The following is a 15,159-nucleotide window of genomic DNA, read 5'->3' as shown; positions in this document are numbered from 1 at the left end:
TTATGTTTCACCAGTGTATGATGTATACAATTTTATGTAATCTGATAAAATTTGCAAAGTTAGAAAAAGGACTGTTTACTAGTATTTTAATAATAAATACAGTTAAAAATCAAAGAAGTCAATTCCTATGCTTTTGTGTTTGTTTGTTTTTTGTAGTTTTTAGACTGCATAGTATTATTAATTTTGTTCTCTTTACTCTGACAATCTAAGGCTGCAAGCCTAATCCCATTTACCTGGGAATAAGCCCCATTGAATTCAATAAAGTTTATAACTGAGTAAATATAGTTTTCCTCGTGAAAGTTTCCAATATTTAACACACACCTAAGCATAAACATGTTTGCTAAGTTATACCCATTTTATATTTCATGATATATTTCCAGTTTTGATTCAATATAATAGATGGTGGGTAATAGTAAAGTGGCTATGACTGAAATCCCATGCACAGTAAACTGGTTTTATTTATTTATACAGTTTTATTCTGTGTGACTTAAACATTTCTTTATAAACATATGAACAAATGAAGCTGCCTTATATGGACTATTTTGAATTTTTTTATGGGGGTGAGGCACTTTGGAACAGATAGTGTATACTGGGTTTTAAATGCTGCTTGTCCTGCTTTTTAAACAAGTGACAGAATGATTTTTAGGGTGTAATCCTAAAGTGGAGGAGAGATTACAAAGGCAGTTTAAAATGTCACCCAGTGTCCTGTTGGCATCAGGACAGAATTGAAGACAGAGGAAGGTTCTGTATTCTTAATCAGTAACTAGCCGCAGGATTTAATAATAATAAAAATTATCCAATTGGGAAGAGTGAAAGTTTTAGATACACTGAAGAACATGTCTAAATCCTGTTAGTAGGGCAAATATTCTTTTAAAAAAGCCTGAACAGGTCAGGATGGAATTTCTGCCTTCCCCATTTTGTTGGGCTTTTAACCCCTATCAGTTCTAGCCAGGATGACCAATGGCTAGGGATGACAGTAGTTTTAGTCCAACAACATATGGAATGCCACAAGTCCCCCATCTCTGTCGTAGGTCTCTGTCTTCCAGCCCAACTAGTAGCAGCTTTTTTACTAAATGTCTTTCTATGATTCCCCCTTCAGCTTCCTGTGCCACATCTTATGCTGTACCAGAGGGTCCTCCAACTCTCCGGAAAAAAATTGGAGGATGCAAGGGTCAATGGTGGGAACAGGGAACTGGTGAAACTTTCCCTCTGCTCTGATCCACTGTGTTCAGTGAATGGATCTCTGTTTCCAACCCCATAACCCCATAACTTTAAAAAAATTCAGAACTAAATGTAGTTTTAATTTCCAACTTAAATCTTAAAACCAATGCTATAACTTAAAACCAATGAACATCCATATGATAGTCATCAGTCAAAATACAAAGAAATTACAACCTGAAAACAGCTCAGTATTGGGTATCTTCAGAATACAGTTAGTAGTTCTGAATAAAAAGTTTAGCACAATCAAGTTTTAAAATATTTGAAACACGCTGAAAAAATATATATAACATTTATTGTACATAAACTGAAACATAATTTAAAATTCTTGGAAATGTGATACACTTCGATACTTTTTCATAATTTTAAAAAATATTTTTCTTTCAGGATTTCACATTTAATGCAAAACTTTCAGGAGACTGGATAAAAGACTGTTTCTTCATTAGTTTGCTGAAAAGTCCATCTGGGTTTGCAAGCAGTGTTTCGTGCTTTCCACACTCAATAATTCTACCTTGGTCAAGAACTGCAACAGAATTAGCATTCTGAATGGTGGACAGACGATGAGCAATAATGAGGACAGTTCTCCCTTCCATGAGCCGATCTAGTGCTTCTTGGACAAGATATTCATTCTCAGCATCCAAAGCACTAATTCAGGAATAGATTAAAGGGAAAAGATGTGATATATTCCCCTACTACACTCTGAGGGCTATTATTTTAGGGCAGACTAGTTGTCTAACCAGCTTGCTTTCATTTCATTTAAAAATCTGCCACAAATATGCTTAAAATGTTGTTATTTCACAAAGTCCACATTCTGTGGACAAAATAATATCCCATTATTTATTGGAAAAGATAATCTTAACCCATTTTGTCTTCAGCAACACACAGCACCTTTTGACAGATCAGTTCCTACTGAAATTTAATTAAACATGTTCATTTTTAATCAAATTTATTTTTAATCAAGTTTCAAAACGCAAGGAGCACATCTGAATGGGAGGTTCCCAGTAGGAAAGAAGGAAGTGTCCCAGAAAGAAAGACAGCTTCTCTCATTGTACAAACGAGCACAGCTTATCCTGCGCTGATTTTTGTGATCTCCTGGCCTGGACTTGCCGAAGCATTCCACAGATGTGGTCAGAAACTGTTGGGAACATCAAGTCACAGTTCCTTCCAAACTGCTTTGAAGAAAAATACATGGCCTGCTCTGGCATAAGGTGAGTAGTATAGAAGTATTAAAAGGTCAGTAGTAGAGAAGAAATGATCACTTCTGGGGGGAAATGTTTTACTTACCTCGTTGCTTCATCAAGAAGAAGAATTTTTGGATTCTACAGAACAAAACAAACTTGGTTTTACTTTGACAGTTTTTTTTAGTTGAAGGTTGCGTTAATGTACATACATTGGAAAAATAACTGGAACATTAGGGAGAATACTCCAGGTCTCTCTTCCTCTATACAAGTGGAAAGCAACTATGAGATCACCTTTATTAACAATGAACTTTTCACTGGTTTCTGGTGGAATTGCTACATAAGCATAGATATGAAGCAGTTAAGTTTGCTGCTTCAATTACATGAAGAATATAGGGAAGAAGCAAACACATTCAGAAGAGCAGCATGCCAATGTAATTCTATGCAAAAATTTGAAATTCCTTGGGGAGCTGACATAAACAATACATATTTACATATAAGGATGAACTGGAGTAAACATGGTAGCTTTTAATATGCACTACTAGATTATTAAGATTCCTCTAAAGCACAATTGCAAAAATGGCAATGTATTAGTAAAAGGTAAAGGTAAAGGTACCCCTTACCATCAGGTCCAGTCGTGACCGACTCTGGGGTTGCGCGCTCATCTCGCTCTATAGGCCGGGAGCCGGCGCTTGTCCGCAGACAGCTTCCGGGTCACGTGGCCAGTGTGACTAAGCCGCTTCTGGCGAGCCAGAGCAGCACACGGAAACGCCGTTTACCTTCCCGCTGGGGAGCGGTCCCTATTTATCTACTTGCACTTTGTGGTGCTTTCGAACTGCTAGGTTGACAGGAGCTGGGACCGAGCAACGGGAGCTCACCCCGTGTCGCGGGGATTCGAACCGCCGACCTTCCGATCGGCAAGTCCTAGGCTCCGTGGTTTAACCCACAGCACCACCCGCGTCCTCAGTACTCAGTACTAAAACAACAAAAATGTTTTATCACACACTAGAAAAAAAAGATTCTGCTATAAAAGTCCTTTCCTCAAATTTTTTTTTTAATTTTTATGTAGAGACCTTGAGTTTGTATCTAACTAAATTAAGAGCTATTATCAACAAACAGGAAGGCATTTTACATTATTCTAAAGTAACCTGCAAGCTAACCCTCTTAAAGTGCTAAGCAAAGGTGCTACACCTTTGACACCTTAATCAAAATTACTACCTTCCCAGAGCAAAAATGTTGCTCCTGGAAGAGCAATCTATTCCAGACAAACCTGTAGAGCAGGTTTCAGATGGAAAAGTAGTGCCGGACAATTTGACTCTATAGTAAGCATCATATAATGCCACAACTGTAACACATTTCCTATTCCTACTACCTCAGTTAATAAAAGTCTATTTGACACATATGTTTTCCCGTGTTCTTTCAATATATGGATATGAGAAAAGCCAATTGGTTTCTGTCTTACCTTGAGAAGAGCTCGAGCAATTGCAATCCGTTGCTTCTGCCCACCTGTTAAAAAATGTAACATTAAATTATATTTTTCCTTTTTTTTTTTGTCTATGAAAATTCTTAGTTAAACGAAGGAGGATTAATTGCTCTCCACTAATTCTGCAAGAAGAACTACATTTTAAAGCTTTCCAGAGAAGTAGGTGTATGGGTGAGTTGCAGCAAAAACAACAGTCTTGTGACACCTTAGAACAGGGGTCAACAAACTTTTTCAGCAGGGGGCCGGTCCACTGTCCCTCAGACCTTGTGGGGGGTCAGACTATATATTGAAGGGGGGGGGGAATGAACGAATTCCACAAATAACCCAGAGATGCATTTTAAATAAAATCACACATTCTACTCATGTAAAAACACGCTGATTCCTGGACCATCCTCGGGCCGGATTTAGAAGATGATTGGACCAGATCCGGCCCCCGGGCCTTAGCTTGTCTACCCATGCCTTAGAGCAGTGATGGCCAAACTTGGCCCTCCAGCTGTTTTGGGACTATGATTCCCATCATCCCTGACCACTGGTCCTGTTAGCTAGGGATGAGTTGTAGTTCCAAAACAGCTGGAGGGCCAAGTTTGGCCATCACTGCCTTAGAGATTAACAAATTTATAAAAGCATAAGTTTTGGGGACTAGGGTTGACTCCATCATTTAATGTAAGTGAATCATAGAATCATAGAGTTGGAAGGGACCCTGAGGATCATCTAGTCCAACCCCCTGCATTGCAGGAATATGCAGCTGTCCTTTAAGGGGATTGAACCTGCAACCTTGGCATTCTCAGCACTATGGTCTAACCAACCAAGCTATCCTGCTGTAATAATAATTTATTTTTTTGTTTATAATATAGTGCTATCCTAAGTTGCAGGTTGGATAAAGGGAGACTTGTAAACAGTCAGGTCAGAGAGAAATAGAATGCATAAAGTACAGACAGTGGCCTGGTTTGTCACGCTAAGCCAAATTATCAGTCAGTGCAAATGTGTAAGCGTGTGGACCCATGGAGAGGAGATCATGGCCTCTTTGCTCCTCCTTGGGATATTAACAACATTTAAATTATATTTTAAAAGCACATATATTACACAATGCATTTTGAAAAGTTTGAAGTCATACCTGAAAGAAGAACACCTTTCTCCCCCACTAAAGTGTGGAATCCGTTTGGAAAGTTTTGGATAAAACTAGCAGCATTTGCTATCTCAGCAACTCTCTCAATTTCTTCAGTAGTTACTGTAGAAGGGTCCTCTGCACCATAGGCAATGTTTTCAGCAATAGAGCATGAGAAAAGAACTGGTTCCTAACGTGTAAAATACAACATTATTATATGAGATTTTTTTTTATATCCGAAGTCTTAATATTTGCTACCAATTGCAGTGGTTAAACATTTTGTACAGCAGTGGATCTATTCCCTCTATAGGAATATAGAAGGAAGTATTCCTATATTCTATAGTAATACAGAAGGAAGTGTTCTCAAACTTTTGCCCAAAGCTTCGAATGGAGCATTGCAATAAGAATCTTCCTTTTACAAGGAGTGCAAGAATTAAGATAAATATACAAAGAATCACTGCTTCTCTTCTTACCTGACTTACTGTTCCGATTCTATTCCTGAACCAGAGTGGATTTAACTGACGAACATCAACACCATCGACAGTGATGCTTCCTTGAACAAGAGATGGTTGTTAGATAATATTCTAGGAACAGAGGGAGAAATAGGAGGCTCAGCAGAATGAGAAAAATAGCAGAGGGAATGGTTAAGTGACACAGGTTACTGTATGCATGGCCTTGGCAATTATATCCTGACTTGAACAGTCTCCTCCTGTCACCTACTAAAATCACATTTATTTGCCTATGCTTTGGAAGACTTGGATAAGGTTGCTCTGGATCTTAATAATTTGTAATAGTCTGAAGACCCAGGAGGCGGCCACCTTGCTGAAGCAAAGCAAATTCTGCACATTGTGAACAGGAAGCCAGCATTTTTGCATTCTATTCTGAATGCAAAACTGCATCCAACACAATTGCTGACCTAGTACATCCTTATTCTTACCTGAGATTGGATCATAAAGCCTAAGCAGGAGAGAGACAACAGTCGATTTGCCAGAGCCACTTGGGCCAACCAATGCCATCACAGAGCCCGATGGGATGCTAAGGGTAAAGTCCTGAAAAACCAATGCTTCTGGACGAGCTGGATATGCAAACTGGATATTTCTGAACTCCAGAGCACCTTTGAAAGCATCCTGGTTTAATACCATTCCCTCTAAAAAAACATAAAAAACCCCCAATTAAAATTACAGTAATATAAACACATTTATGACTGAAGAGGAACCCAAAATTTGTCCAAGTAAGATGCAGCTATGTGCATTACATTCAGTTGCACCATCAAAAAAAATCAAAATAAGGGGCAGAGGTTATCTACTGTGATTCTTCTTAGAGTTCTACAGATTTGCTCATTTTTAAATGTTATCTATAAGGCAACCTGGACCAGTCTGATCAGAGGAATTGGGCACAAGCCATAGCTGTGTTCTTTCTGGGAATTAAGTACCTTAGCATTTGCACATTCTAAAAATCCCCAGTGGCTTATTCTGCGTATGGCCTAGCTGGACTAGTAGTTCTTCCCACTTTCTCCCAAGGGAATAGCAGCACCGATAGCAGCACCAAAGACAGAGAATGGGTCACACAATAGGAACAGAAGAGCTGGGCTGATATGTTTGGTTCATTCTTCTCATATATTTGGAGGGATGAGAGACAATATACACATAAGGCATGGGAGGGGGAAATGCCTTCAAATTTTGTGTGTGGCTTCCCTTACTAGAAACACAACATAGCTAAGGATTTTCTGTTTTTTTTTTCCTTTTTGAAAAGGGTCTCACGGATCACAGTTGGCAAGACTTTTGCATGTTTTCCTATAGTATATCCTCTTCCCATCTGTGCCAGATCCCTATGGAAACACATAGTGTTGTTTCTATGGGGATGTGGCACAGGCAAGAAGAGAAAACATGGCTAGAAAATTTAGGAGTTTTGCAGGCTGCAGTCAGAAGCCAGTAAGGCTTTTTTTTAAAGTGTGAAACACAGAAGACAAACCACAGACACCTTGTCTTAGAGTAAGGAAAACTCACACATATTAATACATTTGCAGGAATTGCTCTTGCCTCTCCCTGAAAGCAACTGAAAACCCACCCTTTTTTTAGAGGTGGGGTTCAAATAGCTCTGAAAAAATGTGGAGGGAATTTCAGTCCCCCACTAAATGGAACAAACACACCAAGGGAAAAAGGAGCATACAGAGTCAGGCTAGAGGTAATCAGCAACATCCCTGGGCAAGTCACAGAATTATAGAGTTGCAAGAGACCCGCGGGTCATCTATATATATGCCTGAAAACCAGCCAGCTGTAAGATGGTGTTCCAGGTTAGAGAGCTCACACCACAGCTTAAACATTTATGAAACAGAGAACCTACCATTAAAAGGAAGTTGTGGCTTTCGATCCATAAGTTCCCACAGACGCCCTCCTGCACCTAATCCTTTCATAAGCTCAGAATAGAAAGAGCTTAAACCTAAACAAGAAAAAGTATTGTTATGTACAAACAGGAACATGTAGGACAGGTAGTTTGTCTTGAAATAGAGTGGCATAACCTCCATGCCTAAATCCTTATTCTAACTGCTTCATGGCTGCTCAGCCTGAAAAACAAGTTTTGCATGTTTGACAGAATAAACTCTGCCAACCTGCTTCTAAACAGGAGATTTTAAATAGCTAGCATGTACAGTACACTTAAATAAAATTGAAATCTTAAGACTAGGGTGTTTTTGGCAGAGAGCAGTCATTCTGCGAGGGCACTGCCTTTCCCTGTCTTTTGAATTTGGTACACCAGCACTGGAAAACTATTTTTTCCTTTTAAGTAAAGTGTACTTTAAAGAATACTTTAAAGGACTTTTCAAAAGAATCACCCTGCTGGATCAGGCCGAGCGTCCATCTAGCAGGACATGAGAGCAATTCTTGCTATTCCCCAACAGTTGGTGTTTCGTAACATACTCTGTCTGATCATGGAGGTTGCATATAGTTAACATGACTAGTAGTCCTTGACAGACATATTCTCCATGGATTTGTCTCAACTGGTGGCCATCACCATGTTTTGTGGCAGCAAAATTCCATAAATTACTTTTGTGTTATGGAAATAAGTGCTTTCCTTTGTTTTTCTTGAATTTCCTGCCAATAAGTTCCATTGGATAACCCCAAGTTCTGGTATGGTGAGGGATAAACACTATTCTTTATCCACTTCCTTAACACCATGAATGATTTTATAAACACTTATGTCTCTACTTCTAAACTGAAGCTTGCCTATAATATTTCTAACTCATTATTTTTAAGCATATATTTTATGATCCATACCTCCAATGCTTATGCCAACCCAGAAGGCATACATTAAGAAAGAGGACAGTTCACCAATAGTCATGTGGGCACTGCCCATCAGTAATCCTCCTTTGTACAGAACAGAGAGCACAATCAAATTCCCAGATAGCCCAGTCTGAAAAAGAAAAAGTAATGTATCTTCCAAGATAATCCAAACCTTCATAGCGGCATCTTCTAAAATTCTCTCATGTTTGAGAACATTTATCTAAAATCTTAAAATAAAGTCATTTACTGTATTTGGGGGGGGGGGGAAGCATCCTCGGTACCCATATTGCCAAAATTAAAAAAGTGAAGACATAAATTCTTTCATCACATTCTTCTAAGAGAATCAACTGAACACGCAACATTCAGTACATGAAGTCTATTACGTTTGGAGTGCATCTTTAGGACTGCAACTATTATTTTCAGTACTTCCAACCTTTTCAGAAGGTCTCCAAAGAAAGCCAAATAAATATTAACTTTGAGCCAAAGGAGCCCCTGTGCTAGCAGAAGGCACTCCACTCATGCAAAGGATTCCCTGTTTCCCCCTGCTGCAGTCCTATGTCTATTCTTCTTGAGGTTGTCGGGACCTGTTGCAGGAAGAGTTTGGTGACAAGGACCACAGATCAGAGCATCTACCTTGCACAGAGAAGGTCCAACATGTCTCCCGACAAGCCTCAGAAAAGCTCCTGTCTGAAATCCTGGAGAGCTGCTGCCAGTCAGTGCAGGAAGCACAGAGTTAGATGGACCAATTGTTTGGCTCACAAGGCAGCTTCCTATGATCCAATCCATTGTCTGCTCTACCCACCCTGGGACTACGTCTTCTCTTATCAGATAGGAAAACATAACCCATATAAATGTCTTCAACCAATTTTCTTAGGAAATACTGTACATCCGTAGTCCCTGTTTACATTACCTGAACAAGGAAGCTCATGACAGGCAGAAAGGTAGTTTAAAGGGGAAATTCTGCCATACTCATGCAGAATATATCCTGAATTTCCACTGAATGCGCTCTGATATCCCCCCCCCCATGTTCCTATTAAAATCAGGGCAGATTGGAAATTCTCTGGAGCAGCTAGTGGCAGAGGTCTCCAAAAAGTGCCTTGGTCATAGTTACTGCTAACAAGGAAAGCTTCTGTAAACAGAACAAAACAAAACAAAAAAAAGTGATACATGGCCTGAGGTGCAACTCCCAGCTAGACGTGCAAATAATTTTCTGTAGGGGTGTTGTGATACGCTATTTACAGATGGAACATCCGATAATGAAGGTGCCTATATCAAAGTAGCAGTGTAAATATTTAAGAGAAACCCAGAGACATTACAGAAACATTGTGGATTCCTCACCTTCTTCATATACTTACTGCTCCAAAGAATCCTGCTCGAGCTAAAGCTTCCTTTTTGGCTAACTGTAACACATGGTCAACTTTGCTCCTGTATTTCTCCATTTCTTTCAATTCTTGCCCAAAAGCTCGAACTGTTCTCAAATTTCCAATCCGTTCTTCTGCTAACTGCAGTTAACATTTAAAATATATATAGATATAAACCAGGAGGCTTGAATTTCATGTGCCCCAAACCAAAATAATAGTAAATGTGATCCCTCTAATTCCATGGTTCCCAACATGGGGCACATGACCCACATGGTGGAAATCTGATTTTTAAGGGGAGCAATTCGAGAATGAGTTATTAACAGTGAATGGCCTTCCTCCACGTGAATAGGAGTTCACTTTTTGAATAATAAGAATTATATGTCACAGGGGGAGGGGGCATCAGGATTTTAGAGATGCTTAGGTGGGGCATGGTCAAAAAAAGGTTGGGAACCATTGCTCTAATTGCTTTTAAGTACTAGACTAAGGTACTAGACGTATGCTAGAAGTATTTCACATGTGATGCCATGGTTTAAAAGACATACCTGAGCTTTTGCCTCTTTGTGTTCCTGTGTAAAAGGGAGCTGGAACATGATCTAAGGCTAAGCCCCAGTACCACATGGGGCTGGGGGAAAAAGCACTGTAGCACAGGCCACAGAGGGCAGTTATACAATGGCCTAGTTCATATTAAGCTATAGTTTAAAATAGGTTAACAAGAACAAGCAGTGAGCTGATGCCCCCTGCTCAATAGTGTCTGCTTTGCTCCTCCCCTGCTTCTGTCTTTGCCATCCCACAAAGGAAGCAAACCAGAGGCTGGTTTTGCATTATGTGTGAACCAGCACTGATAGTTTCTCTCCAAACAAGCCACAAGTATAGGTGTCAAATGAGCCAAGCAGGCACTACTGAGCAGTATTCACCAGCATGCTGCTTGTTCTTATTAAGCCATCCTATATTTTCAACTATAGTTTAACATGGCATCTGAAACAGGCCAACAACACAAGCTCAGTGCAGATCCACCCACACAAAATGTTGATGCAGGCTTTCATTTTCTTAACCTTCTTGTTACGAGGCAATATACACAAACCCTACCATGACACCTACAAAGAAAATTTACATAGAAAACTGTTGTATCCCATAATAAGAAAAAAGGACTTCACTCTCAGTTGAAAAGGGGAATAGAAAGCTTGCAACATCCCTGTTGCAATCCTTCCACAATCCGTGCCTGATGTTACCTCATTTTCCTTAACTGAACCTTTATCAGAGAACTAGTGGGAAATGACTGGATAATGGCAAAGTTCAGAGTGATATAACCTCAACACTAACTTTCAGTATTTTTATTTTAACATGTCGTAACTGACCTGTGTTGATTCTGCAAGGGAATCCTGTGTCATTCTAGTCAGTTTTCGTAAATATCTTCCGTAAATAACAGCCACAAAAGCCAGAGGTGGCACCACACTCAGAACAAATGTGGCAAGTTTGGGAGACACAAAAAACTAGAAGGAAAAGAAGTAACCTTGAATCAATATTTTAGTACAGTTAAATAGACTCTGCTAAATCTATAAATTAAAGACATGTTAACACAATGAGATTTCCTTTTAACATTTTGCCCCCCCCCCATTTAACTGCACTCTACTACAGCAACAAATGAATTCTGTCCACTCCAAAAAGAAATATAGATTATTCACAAGCAAGATGGGGAACAACTGAAGGGAAATATTTCAATCCCTGCTGTTCAGGGATACATTTGGAGCCATACTGCACTGTTATCACTCACTACAGACAAATGACTCAAACCCCACCCAAGTTGTATGATCTATTTGCATCACAAGTCACAATAGAAGGTAGAATTACCTAACAAACAAAAAATATATCACCAGATATATTTAAAGGCATTCTTAGTACAGTATATGTGTCCTGTATCAAACAAAACAGCTTCACATGTGGACTCCTGATCTTTGCAACCTCATCCTAAACACTCTGAGCCGGCAGAATACACACACAGAGAGACAGAGAAATAAACAGAGAGACAGAGAAATAAACAAGAGGCACATACCATCATCCCAACTGCAACTGAAGCCTGAGCGCCAGCTCTTAGCCCATCAGAAAGGTTTTCGGTGACTGAACGACCCAAGAGTGCAGTGTCTGAAGATAAGCGATTAATCAGCTCTCCGGTGCTGGTTTTGTCAAAAAAAGCTACTTCTTGTTTCAAGAGAGAGGAAAACATTGTTGCTCTCAGCCGTTTCACAATTCTTTGTCCTAGGAGGGTCAAGAAGTATGACAATTCACTGAAAAGATTTCACATATAAACAACAAATTAGCAACTTCACTAATTGCAAGTCATTTTGCAACAGATCTTGTATAATGGGAAGAAAATGTGCTTGGACAGAATGGTGTGCTTGTGTGTGTGCATATAGGGAGAATGGAGGATATGGGTTGTATTGTTTGCTACTGTTAAATATTTGGATCAAAAATTAATATTCATTTAGAAGATGGAGTAGTTTCTGCATAACTTAGGAGAAGAAGCTTATCTTTAGGCAGAGAAAGGCAATTCATACTATTACAATGTTCCAAAGAAATTTAATTGTGCATTTCAGAGTACTGTACATTGTGAAAAGCAAAGGTAGTTCTACTGAACCACACAGGGGGAAATCTCCAAAACCTATACTGTAGTTGGGTTGGGCAAAACCTTTATTGGCACCAACAGAAAGTCTGTGGATCCATCAATGGCCCTGCTCTGCTTCCACCCTACAATGCCCTGTTTGGGGGCCTTACATTGGCTGCTTCCAAACCACCAATCCTTTGGGCTGGCTTGGATGAACCCAGGGGAGGGAGACCTCCGACTGTTCCTAACCCCTTCCAGTGGAGGGTAGCAGGCTTCCAGACTGGATGCTGTCCAACAGCTGTTTTCATACCCTGGAGCATATACATTTTCAGTTCGTATAATAGGAAAGGAACCCAGAGACCAAAGGGTGGGGAATCTGTGGCCCTCCAAATGTTTGTGGCTTACAACTCCCACCATCCCTAACCACTGGCTTTTAAATATGCAACTATTAGTCTGGAGCTTCTTTCAGCCACTTGTTCCATATACCAGAAGATCATTTTAGGTATTCATTCCAATTACCTGCAATCTGCATGAGGTAGACACGGATTGCATTGGCAGCAGCACCACATAAAAATATTCCACTCAGCAAGGCACAGAGGTTGGTTAGGTTGTCAGCAAGTTCACCAGTGGGATTTGTGTAGATGACATCAATTACTTTCCCCAAGAAAAAAGGGGCAGACATTGTGATGACACTGGAAACTGTCAGAAAGCCAACAGCAGCTAGGGGAAAATATAAGCCGTTTAATAAATGGGGGGGAAATGATGCAAGGATTATAAAATTAACATTTTATAAAATACTTCAGCTTCTTATATTTTAGCAGTCTAACTGGAGAATTCTTAGTATTAATAACATAAGAAGTGCCCTGTTGGATCAGACCAATTGTTCATCTAATCTAGCATCCTGTTCTCACTGTGGCCTCCCATCTCCTGGAGTTTCCAAAAACTAGTACTCAGAAGCATTTCACAGTGCCTAATTTAAAGGGAATCTGTACAGCAGATATAAATTAAGATAAAGTGGCCTTTGAAAGGGTTTCCTCATAGTTAACCCTGATGGACCACAGCCAGTCCAGGATAACATGTAACAACATGTCACTGCACGATATAATCACTCAGGCTACACAATATTACGTTGCACTGACACTCATGGCCAGACTTTGGTAATATGGCACCCTGAGCAAGGACAACATTTTGCGCCCCCTCAATTTTGAGTAGGTACCCGTATAAATATAGGTGGTGGTTGTTGCTGCTGCTGCTGCTATTGTTCCCCCTCGGCTTGGCACCCTGTGCTGGGGAACTGCCCGCACCACCCTAAATCCAGTGCTGCTCACACTGAAGGTGGGGAGAGGCAATACAATGACGCTGCCTAGACAACAAGGCCGACATTCTCTGCCTTCCTACAGCATATTGCATAGTACACTGTCCACCTGTAATGCATGGCAAAACTTCTGCATTGATCCAATTTTTGTAGCATGCACTTTTGCATCACCACTTGGAACAGAATATGGACACACAGAAGTATGTTCCACTAAAAGTAATGCAGTACTGTATTCAGATGTTCATCCCATGGCACACTATACTTTTAAAGCATCTTCAAAACACATTCTTTCCCTCAAGCAATACTGAGCACTGTCGTTTACCCCTCAGAGTTCCCCACCTCCCTTTGCAAAGCGTCCCAAACTACAGCATCTGGAACCTTTGAGGAACAGACCGTGCTTTGCATGCGCTCTAAAGGCATCATGCATATGCAGCCATGGTGGAAGAAAGAGAATGAGGACAGCTCACTGTTGTAGGATGGCCAGCTAATATAGAAGTGGATCGACCCAGCTTCCTGCATTTCCGGACTCTCCCTGGGTGCATGGCTAGAGGGGTTGTCACGATGAGCTCTTGCACATCAAAATTTACCACCACATCCTTGTGGATGTGTCAGAAAGGGAAAGAGAACATAACTGTAGGACCTGTGGAGCGGGGAAGAAAGATTAAGCGCCAGAAGTCCGGCGTTTGGGAGAGATAAAAAGCTGCATAGAGTCAGTTCTTTATGGTGGGCATTTGTGGGGTGCAGCAAAGGTGCGACCAGGGGGGTAGAAGAGAACGACCTCATGGGGGGGGGGAAGCATTTTCTCAACTCTCAGCCATTTAGTGGGTGGAGGCCAATGAAGTGGGAGAAAAAGAGAAAACAGAGAGAAAAGGAAGAGCCAACGAAGCCTGGCAGGGCATGGTAGTAGCAAGGAGCGCCCTTGGCGACCCAGAGCCCTCCTGGAGGCGAGCAGGGAGACGGTCCCGGGGCGGCAGAGGAGGAGGACGTACCTGTCAGTCTCCAGCGCTCGGGATACGCCAAGGCCAGGAGCCTCTTGGCGTCCGAGACCTCGGCGGCGGGCCCGGCAGCCGGGGGAAGCGCGGCTCCCGGGGGATCGCCCGCCTTCTTCCGTGAGGTCCCAGCCGAGGCCGCCCACGAGGACGCGGCGGAGCTGGGAGCCGAGTGCAGGGAGCCGGGCGAAGGAACAGCAGCGTCCTGCCACCTGCCCGCCGAGGGCGACGCGGCCCACCCGCCGCCGCCACCGGCCGCCGCTGCGCCTCTGAGAGGAGCCGGAGTCCAGGGCCAGCAATGCAGGCGCCGGCGCCGCTGCTGGCGCCACAGCAGCAGCAGAGGGAGGCGGGGAAGCAAGCCTGCCATGGAGCAAATGGCCGGGGGCCGCGCGGAGGTGGCGGCTGCTTGCTGTTGCTGCTTCCTTGCTGCGGCGCCCGGCGGGAGAGAGCAAAGCAGCGCCTCCTCACAGGCTGCGCCGCCGGCGCTGCCCCATAGAGCGCGGCCCGCCTCAACGGGGCCCAGCCCGGCCCCTCCTGCTTCTGCTGGGCGCTGATAAGGCTCTCAGCTGAGGCGGCCTCCGACCATCCCCAGCCGACAGAAGCGACCCGCCCGAGCGATCGCGGCGTCCGGCG

At 42.0% G+C, this 15,159-nt stretch overlaps 1 protein-coding gene across 2 annotated transcripts; it reads right to left on the bottom strand.

The window, feature by feature from the left end:
* Positions 1-435: 435 nt before the first annotated feature.
* ABCB10 (ATP binding cassette subfamily B member 10) lies at positions 436-14,893 on the bottom strand (the record flags this gene model as incomplete). Of its 2 annotated transcripts, none has more annotated exons than XM_083606029.1 (13): positions 436-1,863; positions 2,503-2,537; positions 3,859-3,902; positions 4,994-5,174; positions 5,458-5,537; positions 5,922-6,131; positions 7,328-7,423; positions 8,257-8,392; positions 9,618-9,764; positions 10,979-11,113; positions 11,674-11,876; positions 12,742-12,942; positions 14,527-14,893. In XM_083606029.1, the coding sequence occupies 13 exons, from the start codon at positions 14,891-14,893 to the stop codon at positions 1,602-1,604; spliced, it is 2,097 nt and encodes a 698-aa protein (XP_083462155.1). In that variant the 3' UTR covers positions 436-1,601. The 2 variants fall into 2 exon arrangements, with proteins under 2 accessions (XP_083462155.1, XP_083462156.1); XM_083606030.1 differs by lacking the exon at positions 14,527-14,893 and adding an exon at positions 14,005-14,477.
* Positions 14,894-15,159: the final 266 nt, after the last annotated feature.

The sequence above is a fragment of the Podarcis filfolensis genome (assembly GCF_964270895.1).
Source record: "Podarcis filfolensis genome assembly, chromosome: 3".
NCBI classification, from domain to species: domain Eukaryota; kingdom Metazoa; phylum Chordata; class Lepidosauria; order Squamata; family Lacertidae; genus Podarcis; species Podarcis filfolensis.
Note: the sequence above shows the minus strand (reverse complement) of the source record. Positions and strands in the feature narration are given on the sequence as shown.